The 20513-nt window shown below is 33.4% G+C and overlaps 1 protein-coding gene across 1 annotated transcript in view; it reads right to left on the minus strand.

Moving 5' to 3' along the window:
- Nucleotides 1-20513, minus strand: part of LOC127704595 (angiopoietin-related protein 7-like) — a 49237-nt gene that overhangs the window by 13270 nt on the left and 15454 nt on the right. The window contains exons 2-6 of the mRNA XM_052208716.1: nucleotides 11690-11809; nucleotides 7360-7479; nucleotides 6551-6670; nucleotides 4267-4386; nucleotides 1829-1948 (exon numbers count right to left, since the gene is read on the minus strand). Of these exons, the coding sequence (XP_052064676.1) occupies nucleotides 1829-1948; nucleotides 4267-4386; nucleotides 6551-6670; nucleotides 7360-7479; nucleotides 11690-11792 (583 nt within the window). The 5' untranslated portion in view covers nucleotides 11793-11809. The remainder of the gene's footprint in view (nucleotides 1-1828; nucleotides 1949-4266; nucleotides 4387-6550; nucleotides 6671-7359; nucleotides 7480-11689; nucleotides 11810-20513) is intronic.

A 20513-nucleotide genomic window follows, 5' to 3' on the forward strand; every position in this document is an offset into this window, starting at 1 on the left:
AAGGCGGCCATCAAAATTATAAATCGGTAGGACAGACAACATCATTACCAAGAAAGAAGAAGAAAAGACACAAAACAGTGCATAAAATACAAACCATATAACTTGACGATTGAGCATTATGAACCCAACTAGCATCCGTGGTTTAAGTCCGATAAGGATAAATGCATCAAAATAATCAATCGCTCTCTTTCAAATATTTACACTGGAAAATCAATTGTTGAATATTTGATTTTCCCTGGTTTGAGAATAATTGGTAGATTGTTCATTGTATCTTAACATTATATTATCAAATTTAACTGTCTGATATCTGAGCTTGGCCTTGGGGTTCAAAAAGTCCGTTTTGATTTCATTATTAGATATAACCACGAAAATTTCATTATTTTGCGGTGTTTTCAATTAAATATATATTTTTACACCGAAACATAATTGAAATGAAATGTTTTTTTTATATTTTGCATTAAAATGGAGATACGCGTAGCTAGGTTAATGGAAAAGTGTTACAGTAAATAATTTGCAAAGATTTAAATGCAATAAAGTTATCTCTTACATACACTTTATTTACATATCAAACTGCATCACTGAAAGGTTTTTATATACTCACGATATCTTTATTTACAAATTTAAATCCTTAACTGAAAGGTTATCATTTACTTTTGAAGATATTTGATAAGTGTCTAAAACAATAAAATGAATCTGCTGTGGTACATTTTAGTTGTTTAACTTCGTCGCCAATGGCGAAAGCAAGTTTAGATAACCGCCCTACTCCGTCTGTCATTCCGCCATTCCTTCCGTCCGAAAGACCTTGGGCAGAAAACTTTTCTTGACTTCTATGAAAGGGAATTATTTTATCTATGGTCTGTAGCTTGATAATATTGAGTTGTACCGTGTAAACAATTATCACATCAGCCATGAAGACACTTTCAGTTTGCCTATAGTTTGAAATTTTACAACGCTCACTGTACAAGGACAATTTTCGTCAAAGTGTTATTGTCTTTAGAAAAATAGAATGACCAGTTAAGATTTAGCATACATATAACTTAAATCGGTTGCATGCAGCAAGGCATGTCCAGACTCGGTATTGGTTTTACTTTTTTATAAACAAAAGGTAGGACTGTTACCTATTGTAACTTCTGAAACATCTCCGTATTATAATATTTATGCTTTTGTTAGTACAGAGTAGAATAAAGATTACTCTCGTTACTAGGTTATCATTTGCCTCTTGTTCTTTGATTACATAATCTGTGAATGGCTTACTTTATCGACAAAATATTTTTTTTTATCTTGAAAGAAAGCGCTTTCTGGATTTAAATTCTTCAAGAACGCTCAACATTATGGACTTACATTGGACTTTAGCGCTCACAAACATGTTTAACCCCTCAATTTGTATATGTGGCATATGTGACTGTCTAAAACCAGGAGTATGAAATTCAGTGTTTATCGTTGGTTGCTGTCTGTTATATTTGTTTTTAATCTATTATTTTGTCATAAATCAGGCCGTTGGTTTTTATGGTTTGAATTCTTTCACACTTTTGCATGTTTATAGCTGACTATATGGTATGAGTTTTGCTCATTGTTGAAGACCATACGCTGATCTTAAAGTGTTAAAATCTTCGTCACTTAAACTATGTTGTCTCATTGGCAATCATACCACATTTCCGTATTTTATATTTGTTTGAAATTTACGGAAAAAACATCTAAGAATAACATACAAAATGCTGTTAATCTTCTGTAAAACTTTAAACTTATTATTATTATTTTTTTAAGATTAATCTTTGTTACACAAAGATAGTGTTCTTCATCTTAGAAATAAACTGCATTATATACTTACTTATGCAAGCGATTCCATCCCAGTATGCCTTATCTAGATTGCATACACAAATACCATTTGAACATTTTAAGTTGTCTTTGCAATCTGTGGATAAAATGCATGCGGCATCTTTACTTTTCTCTACAAAAAATATAAGCATTTGACTTATTGGTATATTTAGGAAATGTTTGTCAAACCAATCCGATGAAAGGTAAAATATGTTTTTTTTATTTTTTAATAACTTGTCAAAGCTAAGAAAGTATCTCATATACTGTAGCATTATAACTAATGTGATCATTTTCGTTTATTTCGCGGGTAAAGTTCAACCCATATTTTAGTTTTCGTCATATGCAAACTATTTCTTGTAGGCTTGAATGCATAATTTGTTACAGAATAAGGTATCCGCGAATAAAATATTATCTTCATCCTCGAAATAAGAACCAACGAAACAAACGACAGTAATTATGACTTGAATACACATGATCCAAAATATATTTGTTTTTCCTTTCATTAGATCTTGGTTGCATCTTATGTTTATTAATAACAAAGAGAAGACACAGAAAATAAATACACTGCCTGCCAAAGGTCGGTGTTTCTCTCGTGGCACTCCGGCTAACTCGACCAATAAATACTGACCGCCACCATGTAACAAATAGTGCTAAAAAAGTCTATAAACACCAACAATCAATCAATCTATTAGCTTGTTCTGTAACAAATTCTCATATAGTGATGAAACCTGTAACCATTTCATAGCACATGCCATCAAAAAAATTAATTGAATTATATCTATCACAAATATTCTACCAAGAATTTATATGTATTCATATTAATTGGAAAAATAAGTATTGAATGACGATTTTTTTAACGTTTTGAGTGATACAAAAGCAAGGGAGTTGGATTTTTTTAATCTTCAAGCGCTTCCGCTACATTCGATAAAAGATCATAGCCCCATGTCCAGAAGCTTGTTTCATACCCAAAAAAAAATTAAAAGACGAACAATAATTTCAGGAGGTCGATAATGATCAGTCAATCAAAAAAAAAAAACAGTTTGTGTATGTTAATGTTTAAGAATGGAGAGTTGCTAATCATAATATCAGCAGTATATGCTTTTGTTTTCCAGATACATATACTGTTTTTACGACCACTGGGTCGATGTCAATGCTGGCGGACGTATCATACCCGATGGTAACAACAGCCTAGTAGTTAGCACTTGTGTTGACATGAATCACCATTGATATTTTAATTTTCTGTTACTTTACTGTTTATCAAATGTTGAATTATTCAAAAGACTAAGGTTTTGTTATCCCCAGCCATATATTGCCTCAGCCATAAGTTTTCCGAATTATTGCTTTTTGATGGTCTTCAACTTCGTATTTATTTTGTCTTTGTTTTTATTCAAGCATAACTGATGAGTCTTATGTAGATGAAACGCGCATCTGGCGTACTAAATTATAAACCTGGTATCTATGATGAGTTTTTACTTAGATGCATGCACTACAGAAGGCACATAGCCTGTTTTCCCGCCTTTTTTTAGTTCACGCGATTCCCTAAGTTTCTGTTTAGTACCTCGATTTGTCTCTTCCTAACCGAGTTTTGAGATTTTTACACCAGGTAAACTACTTTTACCTTAATTAACATATTCTCTGTAACAAATACTACGTTTCAACTATCGTCCTCCAAAATTATGGTTATATTGCTACTCAGAGTATAAAAGTCACCCGTTTGAAAGTAAAGCATTTTTACATTTGTCACTATTTGTCTGCTAAAACGCGTTTGATGTTTTTTGTTCGGTATAAGATATTGCTCTAACATAGTTATGACGACAAACGACTGAAATCGACACTATATATGTTTTACGACCACCATCACGAATTGGTTGACCAATAATATGTGTCGGTGACTCAACACACTAAAGTTAAAGATACCGGTATAGTCATCTGATATGTTATTTAATCGAGTGTGTCCTATAAACGATTGCGACATTTTGACTGAGTGTGAATTCGCATAGCGAGTGATGCAGGCATATCAAGAGACGCTTACCCTGTCGACGTACCCAGTCTCGCTCCTTTTAGAGTTTTGGTTGTTACCTTCCCTTTTCTGATTTACGAGACTTGAACATCAGTAATCTACTATTGCCTCAATTTAAGACCCAGTATGAAGTCAATCATGTTGCCTCAGTGATATTCTGTATTACTACCTCCGATAGTAGTAAATTGACGTTTTAGTTAATCTGTTTATCTATTTTATCAAAATTCAACATGTTGCATTGTATGAACTAAAATAAAGCATTGCAGTTTTGGTAAAGAATGATTCGTTTTTGTAGGTTACAAAGTTACGAAAGTTATTATGATATCTAGAAAGCAGGTTGTAAGTAAAGTGGTAAAATCTGTAAATCAAGAGAATCAGATACGTAAATGCATAAAATCTAAAATCGAAATACTAGTATGAAATGGTATTACTTTGTAGACAAACATTCCCTTTCCAATAGTTTGACTTCTCACATTGGCATTTCTCGTCAAAACATGTTAACGTGTCTTTACATTGAACTGTAGCATTACATGGAGATTTGTAATCTTTTCCTTAAAGAAAGAAAATAAAATTATATATTCTGTATAATATGTTAGGATCAAGTATAGAATACGTAATTGTAGTTCCATCGGATTTTATTTTTTCATAGTAGGTAAATTAGTTCTTCTATATATAAAGGAGTTTTTTTCAGTTATTTGATTTTCATTTTTATAAAACAATTGAAGTTCCTTTCAATTTTATGTGAATTATATGCATTTAAAATATTGTAAAGATTAAATGGTCGACAGGTCAGCAGGTCGACAGGTCAACAGGTTAAATGGTCGACAGGTCAGCAGTTGGACAGGTCAGAAGGTCGACGAGTCGACATGTAGACCTGCTGACTCAATAATCCAATTTTTGGAGACCAATTATTTATATGCAGACTTGTCGACCTGCTGACTTGTTGACCTGCAGACCTTTCTACCCGCTGACTTGTCGACCTGCTGACCTGTCGACCTGCTGACTTGTCGACCTGTTGACTCGTCGACCTTCTGACCTGTCAACCTGCTGACCTGTCGACCATTTAACCTGCTGACCGGTCGACCTGCTGACCTGTCGACCATTTAATCTTTACAATATTTTAAATGCATATAATTCACATAAAATTGAAAGGAACTTCAATTGTTTTATAAAAATGAAAATCCAATAACTGAAAAAAAACTCCTTTATATATATAAGAACCAATTTACCTACTATGAAAAAATAATAATCCGATGGAACTACAATTACGTATTCTATACTTGATCCTAACATATTATACAGAATAAGAGTAAGGGTTACTTGTTGACCTGTAAGTATATTGTTTAAACCTCCCCTAGGACTCGGCGTATGAACATTATAAATACTAGCGAAAGAATTTAGCTGGAACTACTTAAACGTGTACTTGACTAGGGCCATATTTTATTCCGTCTCTGAAAAACATAGCCCAAGGCATAGAAATATGGTAAACTTGTTCTTCTTCCGACCGACCGAAAAGTACTCGATAAAATGGGGCATGCATTTGGCTGTGCGGGGTGTATAAATTTTCAACTTCGTCAGCTCAGAATGTCGACGTTAAATCAGATGCCTCATGTATAGAAGAGTGTAAGATACGTGATTAAAATTGGTTCGAAATCAGCAACATTATATTAAAAAAAAGAAGAAAACAACACGTTATAAATTTCATACGTCCGAAGCGCTTTTCTAGATTAGCCTTCATCAGGAACGCTCAAAGCTGAAAGAACCGAAACAGTTAAAGAGCTATATAACCAAAAAGGACCTAAAAAAATAGCGTTTTATATTTTTTGTTTCAAGTACAATTAAACAACTTCATATTAAAAGCACTACATTCCATTGGGGAATGTTTTATTTTATAGTGGGACACCGGTAATTTGTACAGTCTTCCAAAAACTCCTTCATTTTTTCATACTTGTGATAAAAAACCTTCTTAATAATTCAGTAAAGTAATTTACTTATATATTTAAAAGATACCAAGAGGGCAGTTACTGCAAGAGCAACAGACAAGATGACGCCAATAAACAACACTGTTAAACAAACCACAGTCAACAAACCAACACACGAAACTGAAGTCGGAAAGATGAGCAGTTCCTGACAACCATCGTGTTGCGCGGGTCATGTGGAATGTCCTACGGTCTCACTTGTTTTTTGTACTGATATGGAGCAGAATTCATCAATAACATTCATTCTCGAGACAAATAGAAAATGCTTTTATATCTATCACGTTTTGAAATATAATATATTAAATTACATTATTTGTACATTTAGATAGAATGCATATAAAAATAGTTCTTTAATTATAAAAAAAAAATCCAAAGATTTTTCTGAAAAAGATTTTTATTTACGTGTTATTGATATAAAATAATCATAGGGTAACCGACTTTGTTTATGATATATTAACTAATCGTTACTGAACGAGGATAGTTGGTACGCACTGAATATTCAACCATTTAAAATATCAAGTATTGTCGACAAAAGTCATTATGACTGGATCTCCCATGTATTGTAGATTAATTTAAAAGTTTATCTAATAAGTTATATGATTTGAGTGTTTCTTGTAGAACAACAAGTCTCATATAAGTGGATTTCGTTCTTTAGTTCATAATATACATGTTGTCTGAACATCAACTATTCAAATAGCATAAAAAACACAAATTGAATTTTAAACTGATAACATACGTCGAAAACATTTATCTCCGTTCAGATATTCTAACATCTGACAACTGCAAGACTCATTTAGGCAACGAAAGTCGTCTTGGCACTCATTCTGGGAACTGCATGGCATTCCTGCTGTTTTCCCTGATAACACAAATATAAAATTACTTTTGCATTTCTTCAGATATGAATACTTTTAAAGATTTACTTTCGGCAACTTTTCCTAGAAATAAAAAAAATTAAAGAGATATTAAAAAATTCTGCTTTACTTAGTGCATGTTATTGGCTGATCTATAGACCCCATTCCGCTGATTTTTATTGCTTTTAATACTCTTTTGACTACATACAGAATTTGGTTAAGATATTCAGTAGTCTTTGTGTCTTTTCTAAGTTCATGTATTAGAAGAGAGGCGAAAGATACCAAAGGGACATTCAAACATTCAAAAGTCGAAAATAAACTCACAACGCCATGGCTAAAAAAGAAAAAGACAAACAGACAAACAAATGTACACAAAACACAACATAGAAAACTAAAGACTGAGCAACACGAACCCGACCAAAAATTTGGGGTTATCTCAGGTGCTCCGGAAGGGTAAGCAGATCCTGCTCCGCATGTGGTACCCGTTAATTCAACTTAAAATGACCCTTGTCCTTCCTTTATGGCTGTAGTGTGACATTTTGTTATGGTTGATTTGTCTCCTTTGTTTTTACTGTCTCGTGTAACACTTACTTAGCAGCATCCTAAAATATTCGGCAGAGTTTGTTCATGATTATACTATTTCAATGAATGAATCGAATTCTTGAACAAGTTGATATTAATAATATATACATACTATTTACACAGTAGACGCCGTCCCAGTAGTCTGTGTCATGACACTGACAGGTATTTTCTCTGCAATCTAGTGTTTCCTTACACTGAAGACGGTTTTTACATGGAAAGTTTATTTCTCTCCCTATAAATGTATCATTTTCTGTTTATTGAAAGGTATGTTATAATAACAGTGTCTAACATTCACAACGCAGAGTTCTCTCTGACAATCAAAAATGCAACAAACAAAAAAAGAAGAAAAAAAATTACAATGTTCCAATAATTGATCATTTGCCAATTACCAATTTGATTCTGTGATTACTCACTTTTTAAACTTATTGCTTCCCGTTGTCAATCGTAGACTAGTTCTATACCGGAGAAAATTTTATTCTGCCCGCGCAAAGCATGATAGGTTTGAAAGTGATTCAATCAATTCTAGTGAAAAATAACTACTGGTATACAAAGTGTTTAGCTTAACAATAAATCAAATGTAATTAAATGATTTAAAACCTTAAAGGTTACAACCATTACGCACAGATAAATTTGATCTTTCCGCTAGCTCTCCATTGTCATATTCATGTCCCTTTTAAGGGAGAAAACTAAAAACCGATATATAATTACAGGGTTAATTACGGAAATTAGCAAATAAACTATTGAAGATATACAGTGACATATTTATAGAATAATGTTGTGGTTAGCATTGAAAAATTAACCTTTCAGTAAGAAATCTTTGATAAACAAAATTCTTTCATTTAGAATAAACTATTTCGGAAATAGCGTTCAGTACTTAGTAGTCAGAACAGCTACATTGAAAACTCGATAGTATGTGTACGTGAGTAGGAGGAGCTTAACGCAATAGTCGTTACAGATGAAGATAATTGTTAATAGAAATTTATCACGATTAGGCGGAGTTTGAGACAATTGTCGGCATCATAAAAGCGTTTTATGAAAGAAGTATGTCCAGTACACTCAAAAATTATCATTTTACCATTGTCGCCTGCTTGGGAAAAGATGTCGTTTGAAACCTTTATAGGTATTACGAATTTCAAAAGGTCATCCAATTTATTGATATTTTAAGATTTGTTTTTTTTTGTTTTGTTTAAAACTAACAGTCAAGAAAAATTATAATAATATTGATATTGTGTTTAACATTGACTACGTGTAATAGTAGCTCGGTTGACGATAATCGTTTAATTGTCATTTCAGATGGATGGCATTAGAGATTTGATGATGAAGACAATACTTGTTAATCTCGGTCTACTCATATGAACATACGATTGACTAATAGACATTTGCGGAAACTGTCATACACCTACGATTAGGATTACAATTACACTTACAGGTAGCATTTAAATCTTGGGTCGTTTCAAAGTGTAAATATAAACCGTCGGTCCAAACAAAGACTAACTCCTATGATGTTTTTCTAACGAGATCAATTAGAAAAATAAAACGACAATTATCTTTCAATGCAATGAAAATATAAAGCAGATATATATTCGTCTTTACACATACTGGCCCGTTTTAATAAGTGATCCTAGAAATCTTTCAAGATGGTTGAAATGCCTTTTACCGTCAGGCACAAAATGTTAATTTTCGACTATCATTAACGACAACTTGATTCAATTTATATTGTGGTTTGTCAAATTATCCTTATTTGTCAGAGGTCTCAATTACTTAAACTTTACCGTTATAATTGGAAAACATATACCACGATTCGTCAAAATCAGTTGATTCTTTTCTATCGTCATAATGAACTCTATGTTTCTTTGTGGAGTTTTTGTGGACTTTGTATTTTCTTCGTTTTTCTTTTGACCATGGTGGAGTCTTTTTTCTTTGACTTATGGGTTCTAAATGCCCCTTTGCATCGTTTCCTTGTTTAAAAAAAAATAAGATTAACTTAAGTTGCATTAAACATAATTTTTGTACATGCATTACATTTTTCAATTAAATCAAGAATTTCCAAGCATAGACCCCCCCCCCCCCCCCCCCCTATTCTTAAAGCACTCAGGTTGTCTTTTAAAGTACACGGATGTCTGTTAACCGAATTTTAGATTGAATGTAAGTCAAACAAGATTTTTAAACGATGACTTTTTTTTTTAATTTCTTTAGAAATAAAGTAGTTAATATATGTTATCAAATAAAACTATATTACATCATTCTTGACTTAAATGCTCTTTGCTTGTAAAGATATTTGAATGCACACGAATATTAAATGGATCCGATTCTTAATCAAACACATGACACATCATTTAAAATGAGATATTTTTTATATTTCATTAAGAATAGATTATAAGCTGATATTTTGAAAAAATCGCCAACGTGATATTTAATTACAACATGTATCATTAACGTCAAGATCTAAACGTTATTGTTAAAAGAAATCACGCACTATTTAAGTCGGTTAGGGAGCATTTGCGGACACAAAAGTGATTCGTATAAAAGATGTACGACTCCCAATTACTATATACCGCCCGCTTTTGTAAAGCGAGTAGAACTATTAATACAGAAAAATAAATAAATTATAAGTGTATTTCGTGCATTTATTTTATTTTTCCCCGTTATGGATGAAGAACACAGGTTAACCATGTCAGCATTACCTGCCCTGATGCAGACTCCACCAGATGTAAGGTACACATGTCATTCGTCATCTGATTATAACCCTGGTAGTCCTAGCTTGACCACCGACAAACCAATCTTTTACAATCAGGGAAATATTATAGGCAATGATGTATACTTATGGAATTGGAGAAATGTGTTCACTTGTTTTGCAATCAAACGATATTCCTTTTACCGGTCAAACTCCTGAAACGTTACTTTAAATTGTAGCCGATGTTAATGGTCTCTTCATACAGATAACCGGTTGGGATCATAAGCTTTCCCCGGGAAACACAATTCTTCTTTTATGTTATGATTACGATCGTACCTGTCTTTTCATATGATTTCTGAAATAGTTTGACGTTTTGACTACCAAAGATGAAACACATACATGTATACATTTTTCAAGAAACATATAACCGCCTTCTTTGGGTGATTGTCAGAACTTACAAGGTGGGTGGCCAAAACTTCCGTTTGCAGTAGAGCTAATAAAAGCCTATAGACGGAAAGTTTGTGGCCGATAACGGAACCACAGGAGCAGTATTCTCCAGGACACAGACATTGTCACTGCATTCACGCTCAAGTTGTAATATTGAACGAAGACAGGATATGTTATTTTGAGTGCGGATTTCTGTGGCATCAGCAATATATGTTGATGCGAAATATAGGACAAGAATTACCTTTTCCGACTGAACTGTTTTTTGCTAGGCGACAAAACATATCCGAACTGATATCCAGTATTGACTCCTTACATAAGACAAACCCCAGAATATGCAGAGGAAGTGTAGAAAATTAAATAGACATATTACACACTAAAGAGTAGAGGTTGAACACGCCATCGGAGATCGAATTAAAAAAAACACAAAGTTATGGGGCCTTTGTGGCAATTCACATCTGTTGTGAATATAAGTTTCTGTATTTGTGTGTCGTCGAAAAGACTTATTTACATGAGAAAAATATCATTTCATTTGACTATGTATCTCAATTGGGTTTATTATTTTTATTTTGAGAGGACCCCTTGTTTTTTCATCAACTGTAATCGTAAGTCTAAGTGTAATCCTAGGTATAGACCTAGTTTCCGCAAAGGTCCAATAACAACAGCTGTATTGATTATTTTCTTTAAGCCCCACATGATCACGTGAACAAAAGTTTAACGTTTAGGCAATGAAAGTATTAACAACAATACCAAACTCCAAGGTAAACTTAAAAAGGTTTTAAGTCTATAAAACGTGTCAACACTAAATGCTACACTAGACTGTATCAACCAACTGAACGATTTTGTGAAAAAGAAAATGGTGTGTTAACCTGGTTTAATAGCTTTCTCATCCTCCTATTTCTATGATAGTTGTTTATTGGTTCTCAATAAAGAATATAATGATTATAGATAACGATAATATATGAATAGGAAATTTGACCCAAAATTTTAATACAAAATAAATGATTACATTTGAACAAAATCAAGTTACAAGTTTTTCTGCATAGCATTATTTGAAGTATCTTGAAATTAAACTCATCATAGAAACCAGGATTATAATTTTGTAGAACAAACGCGCATTTCGTCTGCAAAGGACTCAAAAGCCAAATAAAGTACAAAGTTGAAGAGCATGGAGAACCCAAAATTCCGGAAGGTTTTGCCTTATACAGCTAATGTAATCAATTTTAGGGTAGAAAATCCTAGAAATTCACTGTCAAAATCCCAGGAAATAAATATGGATAGAAAATTACGGAAATGCTAAAATTGATTAACACCAAGAGCTTACTCAGTCTACATGTCGTGCCATTCCAATAATCCGAAGACATACACTGGCATGTGTGACGATGGCATACTAGTGTAGACAGACATTCTTCTGTATTATTACACATTTTGCTTGACTGTTTTCCTAAGAATAAAACAAGATACATTACATTACATTTCTAAATGTTAATGCTGTCCTGTACATATAAACAGATTCTACCAATACATCGAGTGTGATACATTATTCATCCTCCCTCATCCTTGGCGTTTATATATTCGGTCTTCAGCGTTCCTGGTGAAGGTAAATCCAGAAAGCAGTTTGGACGCATGAAATTAATAAAGTGTTCTTTTCATTCTATCGAGACAGTTACACATTTTAAATTTATAATGAAAGGGTACTGATAAAGTAGTCAATATGCATTGGCAGTAAAAATTTGGTTTTCATACAATCGTCCAAATCGAATTCATATGTTTCTATTTTACTCAAAATATCATTTGAAGAGTTTTAAGAGTTGCAGGATAAAAAGAACAACGATACAATGTCTCAAAGCATAATTCATAGTGTTACAATTTAGGAAATAGGCTGTAGGTTGCACTTTGTAAATACAGCTGTTTCACATGCCACGCCTCTTTTGGGGAGATATATAATATTCATAGATATGTTAATTTGTTAACGTACTGGTTCCCAGATATGATCTCTATGTTTCATCTTATAGAGACATAACTTGGGAATGTTATCAGTATAGAAAAACATGGTAGCGCCTAAAATTTAATTCTTAGGAGGTCCAATAATGGAGGTAGGGGTAGTATAGAATTTTAATATAAGTTTACACTCTAAGAAGTTCAGGGCATAAAAATGTTTAAAATATGCCGCACAGCCCTATATTTTGACCTTTGAATAAAATAGTAGTGCATATAAACTTTTCGTTCTGGGATATAATTTTTCACGAAACTTCACAGTAAAAGTGGCACAGTTTTAGCTGCAAAGGGAGTTCCTATGGGAAATTGCATTGTCTATATTTACAGAATTGCAACCTGTAGGTTTGGAAATACGACTTTTTTCAACATGGTCGTTTACTGTATGCCGAATGTGTATGCATAAAAACCTATAGGTATAAAACCAGGTTTAATCCACCATTTTCTACATAAGGAAATATCTGTACCAAGTCAGGAATACGACAGATGTTTTCTTTTCGTAAATATTCGTACTCGTCGGCATTTGCATCAGCAAGTATATTGTCGTCAGTTTCCTTAGGACATGAGATCAGCATCAAATAAGCATTACATAATTTGCCCACATTCACCATAGGGACACGAGACATTGGTGGGACAGTTGTGTGAAAATGATGCCACGGAAATGACCACAGCAAACCAAATACGCCGCAATCGATGCAACCCTTAAAATATATGTACCTTTGCTATGTTATGCGTTCCCGTTGAATTAATATACCAAACCATGATTGATCTAGATATTTTACTACGCTTAGGGACTTTCCGATTGAATTTTCCTCGGAGTTCAGTATTTTTGTGATTTTACTTTTTACTACATGTATGATGTCGACAAATAATTAACGTACTAAAAAGGGTCGCTGTATATTTTCAAATATAACAAACTAAGTGCTCTGGTGGGTTTTCTTTGATTGATACTTTGTAGAATATTGAATGATTTATATATAATAAATTGTAAATCACTTAGTAAGTCTATGTTAATCAGTTAAAAAGCTACAATATTATGACCAGTGCCTTAGCTGTTTTGTCTGCTATGCTATCATCACCTTGACCGTTTAGCCAGCTACACTACCTACTAACTTTGTTTGTAACTCGACACCAGGGTTGACGGATATTATAATTTACTAATAACATAAAACATACTAGTAGTCATCATGGTGTAAAGCGAAAGATATGCATTTTAATTTTCGGGACAAACCTACCCGTCCCGTAACAATCTTTATACTCGGCTGGAAACAATATGAAATGTTCGACAGAGCTTCTCATTCCATGTGACTTGTTTTCTAGGCCTTCGATAAATAAATTCTAAATATTAAGTCAACCTTAAGTTATTCTATATTTTACGGTCAAGTGGAAAAAATTATGAAAAATATTTTTTAGAATTGGATAAAATTTTCAGAATCCACATCTGATCAAACGACTGCAAAATCAAACTTGAAAAGTGATCTTTGACCCCTTTAATTCCTGATGAAATTTTATTATCTCTGCATAACCTTCATACCACAATTAACGAAAAAGGTAATAACTTTTCTGTTCGTTTATGGTCATGTTTCGTTGACTGCTTTTTATAAGGTCATACATTTATCAGTACATTTGATGCTTATGTTCAGTAATATCGCTGATTTCAACGAACGTCAATATTTTCCTTACTGACAAACTTTACAAGAGGGATAAAGGTACAAGAAATAAAACTAGTCAACCTTGCACTAAATATGCAAACTAGAATCTATGACAATCGTGATGATTTCAATTTTGCAATTGTCAACGTCCCATTTCTCAGCCTCTCTCCCTCTGTCTCATCACATGGCGTTTACACATCTTAATATATACGTTACGCTTGTGCGTGTTCACATTATACGGACTGCAATAATAGAGGTTGGCCCCTTACACTTAATATGCTTCATCAGAGTTATGAGGTTAAATGAGGTGTGGTTTCTTGTGACCGGTGATGCATGCTCAGAAGGGGGCGCTTATCCTGTCGACGCACTAAGTCTAGATCCATTTAGAGTACATGCGATTCACTGTTTCTGTTTGTTACCTTGATTTGTCTTTTCCAAATCGACTTACAAAATCTGAACATCGGTAAACTACTGTCGCCTTAATCGATACTGCATATTGCGCAAGTATATTGATTACTACGCATTGGCATGATGCATATCTGATACATGTTGCATACTGATCTGCTGGTGACATTATGAATAACACTTGCCTTATACATGTTGCACCATGATTGTTTGGTGACATTGTGCATCATAAACATCTTTGACAGTATTTTGTTTTATAACACTTGCATGCATCTGTGCAAAAGCAACAACATTGCAATAGAAAAATAACAAAGTATATTCACATATATAAAGAGAATTTGGTGTTTAACACAGATATTTGATGGTCTCTGTTGAATTCATTGACGAATTTCATATTTAAAAGTCTGCCACCATGACGTGTTGTCTAATTCTATGGCAATAAATCACAAAACATGTTTAACCCCGCCGCATTTTTGCGCCTGTATATGAGTGGCCGTTCGTGTCATTGGCGGTATGAACATACCGTATGAAATTTTCAACGCGTTGGTTTTTACTTTCAACACGTTGGTTTTTATTATCAACGCGTTGGTTTTTACTTTCAACGCGTTGGTTTTTATTATCAACGCGTTGGTTTTTACTTTCAACGCGTTGGTTTTTATTATCAACGCGTTGGTTTTTACTTTCAACGCGTTGGTTTTTACTTTCAACGCGTTGGTTTTTACTTTCAACGCGTTGGTTTTCACTATCAACGCGTTGGTCTTCCTTTTCAACGCGTTGGTTCGTAATTCATACGGTATGAAAAACCAACGCGTTGGTTTTCAATTCCATACCGTAAGTTTTCCACTTATGTCTACCAATCAACATCTTTGTAACAAAGTACAATCTTATCAACCGTTCGGACGGTCTCCAGATTGTTGTTAAGTTTGGCGGGAAAAAATATTCTCCGTTGTTGAAGATACTTACTGACTAGCTACATGGCTACACGTAGAGGAGACCGGGAGCGATTTTTAGATCGATTCAAGGAAATGGTGAATTATTGCAGCCGGATTAGCACTTCGGATACAATGGACGATGATACATCAGAAAATGTTCGAGGAAGGTACACATGTTTGATATATGTTTATGGTTAATAAAAACTACATGATATTAAGTCAAAATATATTTCTTGATAGTCTGTGTTCTCGTCAGAGCATACATTCAAGCAGTACCCACTACAAAGAAAATTAATTAGGTGGAAAACTTCTTCAAAACTTTTTCCGTACAAGCAATTACAAATGTTTTGTAGAAACATTTATTCGACATTTTTCCCATAACCTACAGTTCATATTATTATATATTGTGATAAGGTTACGAAACGTCTCAGTTACGAAACGACCTAGTTTGTTCCGAATTCTCTTTGTGCGAAACGACCAGGTTACGAAACGAACTGCACCCATGAAAGTTACAACAATTGCGTTTCAAAGGAATAACGTTCAGATAGGTTGCTATCAGATGTTCGTTAAAAAATTATATGCAATTTATATATAGTAAAGTATTTACACTAAATTTACAGTAGTATGAGATATTGGTACCTGATTATTGGAACCCGGGAATGAGGGATGAAAATCAAGGGCTAGAGCAGCGGGAATCAGTGGCAGGAGCTGGGAGAAAGATGACTAAAAATATGATTAATTTATACTTGACAAATAAAATGAAATAACAGGGGAACGGAATTCTGGAGACTGAATGTTTGGGAAGGGAAGTTGGAATTCAGAGGATTGGAATCAATGACTCCCCTTGTCTACCACTCTTGCCAAAAATGTCGGGAAGCTGCAGACATGAAGTATTTTTATAAGAAATGTTAATAACATACACCATTTCTAGTCAGCTACAAGCTCAATGGTTATATTTAGAACACAAGAGGCTTCATGAAATTTCTTGAACTCTCTTGACTTGAAATAATAATGAAATCACTAAAGTCAATATGCAACAAAATACCTACGACGGTGTAGTTCGAATTTCAACTTGTTATACAAAAATATTTTGCAGATTACAGTTGTTGCGTCGAGATATTGAAAGAGCCTGAGACTGATAACCAATGAAGAATGTGCCGAATTCATTCCATTACTGGATGACATGGAAAAAGAAGTTTCAGCTAGGTTTGCAGCTTGTAGATCTGGTATATATCAGTTGAGTTGGATAGATATATGGGTTGAACCCACTTTCAATTTATGAATATACGCTACAAAACAAAAAAGAATTTTAATATATAAGCTCATAAAATCTAGCACTGGTGGAAGTGCATACAAGGGAAATTAAGAAACATTCATGCTAGTGTGTTTTCAGTCTTACACAAGACTTTGTGAAATTAATGACCTTCAGTGGTGATTTTACATGTATTTTCTAGCCATGAATATTTAATCATTTAAAGAAAACTAGATCAGATTTATTAAATCCGTATCTAACCCGGTGAAATGGTATCTTTTTCATTATTGGTATGTGCCATTATATGAGAATGATCGTTAGAAGAATTTCTATTAAAAAGGGGTATGTATTCTAGGTTATAAACTGTCCGATGATTTTGCATATGAATATGTAACAGTCGTCAGTTCAAACATTTAAAAAAAGACATGAAATATTCAGCAGCATATTTAAACATAAAATTAGTATAGGTCTCGTCTGTTTAACGATACCTGTTCATATTAATTTAATGTGCAATATCATGACTTCTAACTACAAAAAAGATACATTTCGTGAAATGTTGTGACTTTTTAAGGAACAGTCTCAGTTGTAGTACCTCATAAATTTTATGTTTTTTTTACCATAGAAAAAGATCAATACCGCAGTGAACGGGTTGCAGTTGACGGTAATGGACATTCTAAATTCAGCATTTCAAAAGAACAACTGGAATACCTAGTCAAATATGGGTTTACAGCACCAATGATGAGTAATGTTCTTGGTATATCAGAGGCAACTGTCCGTCAAAGACTGAGGTATTAATTATCTTGTGTTCCTATTAAAACAAATTTAAATTTACATTGAAGTAGTCGAAAACAAAAAGACTGCTGCAATTTTGTAATTGATAATCAATATAATGTAATTTGCGACACTTATAATTCTTCCGTCGGGGGAAGTGCATATTTGCCCAGTATCTGTTAGGAGTAAGTAGAATACGCCTGTGTGTCGATTGCTCCATCTGACATTTTCGGAAAAGATTTCTTTGGTTCATTTAAATCATGATAAAATTTTAATACTTGTATTTTTAGAGAATTTGGTTTAAGCCTGAGAAAAACAACACATATCACCGACATGAAGTTACATCAATCAATCACTGAAGTGATTGGTACAAATCGCCATATTGGACCGAATTCAGTCAGAGTTCGACTTGCTCAAAAGAAAATATTTGTTTCCAGAGAGAGAGTGAGGACAGCATGTGCACGTGTAGATCCAAATGGATGTTCCTTACGATCGTTAGAGAGAAAAAATATAAAACGTCGTACTTACAAGGTTGCTGGACCAAATTCCCTGTGGCATCTGGATGGAAACCACAAGTTGATAAGGTATATATGCAGTTTTGATATAAAGCTCAAATATATTTTAAAAATAAATATTGTACGATGGGTCTCATGTAGACTTTTTTTAGACCTACCATACAATGATATTCTTTATTTCTCTTAAAGTTCACATTGTCGAACTTAATTGATTGGCATTTTGTTAACACTTAATTTATTCATTTCATAGCAAAACCTTCTTAGTAGTTACTACGTTTGTATCTATTGCTATATATTTGATTTAAGAGTAAAAAATAACTCCTAATTATTACAAAAATCTATCCATCCCAACGGGAACTTTAAAGTTTGAATATTTCTTATTCAAATCAGAGACATATATTGTATTATGTGTCTCTGTTCAAATGAAATAATTATATGACACCTTCGTGTATGGTCTGTGGTTTTGTTGCAACTGAAACATTCAAATGTAGATATAACTAAAGTTAAAACTTCTCAACAGAGAATGATATTGGTATTTTTACTTAATTAATATCTGAAGATATCAAAATGTAATCAATGTCGAAGTCACATCTGCTCATGTTCAATACGAGTTGACATTGAAAGCATATTTTTTGCATATAGACAGAACTCGGATTTGTCCGTTTTTACGGTTATTACATAATAAAATAAATATACAGTTGTTCTGTGGGAGCCAATGCTCCATGTTGAAGACCGTACTTTGACCTATAATGGTTTACTTTTATAAATTTTGAATTGGATCGAGAGTTCTGTCATTGGCACTCATACCACATCTTCTTACATCTAGTTACTTTGTAACAGGTTTTAAGGAGTTGCTACCTGTAATGACAAATGGTAGTCTGTTTATCTCTATTTTCCTATGTCGTTGTTTATGTTTATATCTAAAACATTATGTGCGCTGTTAGTTTCTACAGACAATTTTCCACATCACTCTACTGTTCTTAGATAGGGAATTATTAGTCTGTAAGATAAAAGGAAAATTTTGTATATTAGCGATAGAGTAAACTAAACACACACGTACTCATGAAAACTTTGTCGTTTTGCTGATATATCAATTTCCATAAATAATCACATTTCTATTTTAACCATACGCTAACGAGTCTCAATGCAAAAAATATCGGGTTATCGGGTGCATTATAATTTGCAGCAGTCCTTGGTTTAAACTATGGTGTCCTTGGTTAAAACTATGGTGAAGGTCTTCAAAAGCTCACTCTTTCACAAATCTCATTCATAAACCAACTGGTTCAAATAGAGACGTAAACAACTGATAAAAGAAATCATCTGTCAATATTTTTATTCAATGTTTTAGAATTTAAATATTTGTTCACAGGTGGGAAATTGTCATCCATGGTGGTATTGATGGTTACAGTAGAATGGTAACATTCTTAAAAGCAAGCAATAACAACAGATCAATAACAGTTTTTAATGAATTTATCAAGGCAACCACAAAATACGGCATTCCGTCAAGTGTACGGGTAGACAAGGGCATTGAAAACAATGATGTATGCATATTCATGGAAGATCTAAGAGGCAACGGAAGGGGCAGTGCTATAAGGGGCAAAAGCTCCCACAATCAGTCGGTCGTGTGGGTCGACGTATTGGAGAATGTTAGTAATGAGTACTACGACCTGTTTACATACATGGAGCACAACAATATACTAGATATAACTGAAGAAGTACACATGCTTTGCTTTCTCTTTGTTTTTATTCCACGATTAAATGAAAGCCTAGTTATGTTTAACTATCAGTACAATAATCACCCACTATCAACTGAAAGTCACATAACACCAAGTCAGCTATTCATAACAGGTGTTCTGACGAAGTTCAATTCAGGAAATAAACCAATAAAAGAAGTTGTCGAAAATGCTGGAAATCATGACGAATTTCAGAACTCTTTACCTCCAGAAGACTATGGAGTTGGCGATTCGGATGAAGGGGATGTCGCCATTAATAGTGAAGATGAAGACATACAGACAATTCCTCAACGGACACATGAAAACCATCTTCTTTCAAGATTGGATGCAGCAATCAACCCACTAGAAAACGTTAGTAATGTGGAATATGGGCTTAAACTATTTAGGAAAGCATTAAGCATTGTTACCACAGAAGAAAATTAAACTTTTTTTCAGCTTAAATTGAGAGATTATCATTATTTATAGATTGTTCAGTTTAATGTCTCTTACTTTTCTTTCTTTGCTAGTATAATGAGGTCACAACATTGCAATATCGTATCTTCATATGATAACAAAATCTTGCTATGACTTTGCTAATAAAACATTGTAAACAGCATGTAGAATTACATAATGTCTTTATTAATTGGCATACATTTCAAATACAGTTATACATTATGTGTGCATAGTTCTTAGACACTAATAACTCATAACACATCAATAAAATAATAACAGGGACGTGTATATATAAAAATAAAAGAAATATTGTTTTGACGTAAATTTTGATTATCAAAAATCTTTTACCGGACCTTACCCAGACAAGAAATCATCGTCATCTTGATTTTCGACAACTTGTGGTCTTGCTGCTTCTGTATTTAATCTTTGTGCCCTGTTTATCAACATTTGCAGACGGGCTG

Source organism: Mytilus californianus, unplaced genomic scaffold (assembly GCF_021869535.1).
Source record: "Mytilus californianus isolate M0D057914Y unplaced genomic scaffold, xbMytCali1.0.p SCAF_6, whole genome shotgun sequence".
Classification (NCBI taxonomy): domain Eukaryota; kingdom Metazoa; phylum Mollusca; class Bivalvia; order Mytilida; family Mytilidae; genus Mytilus; species Mytilus californianus.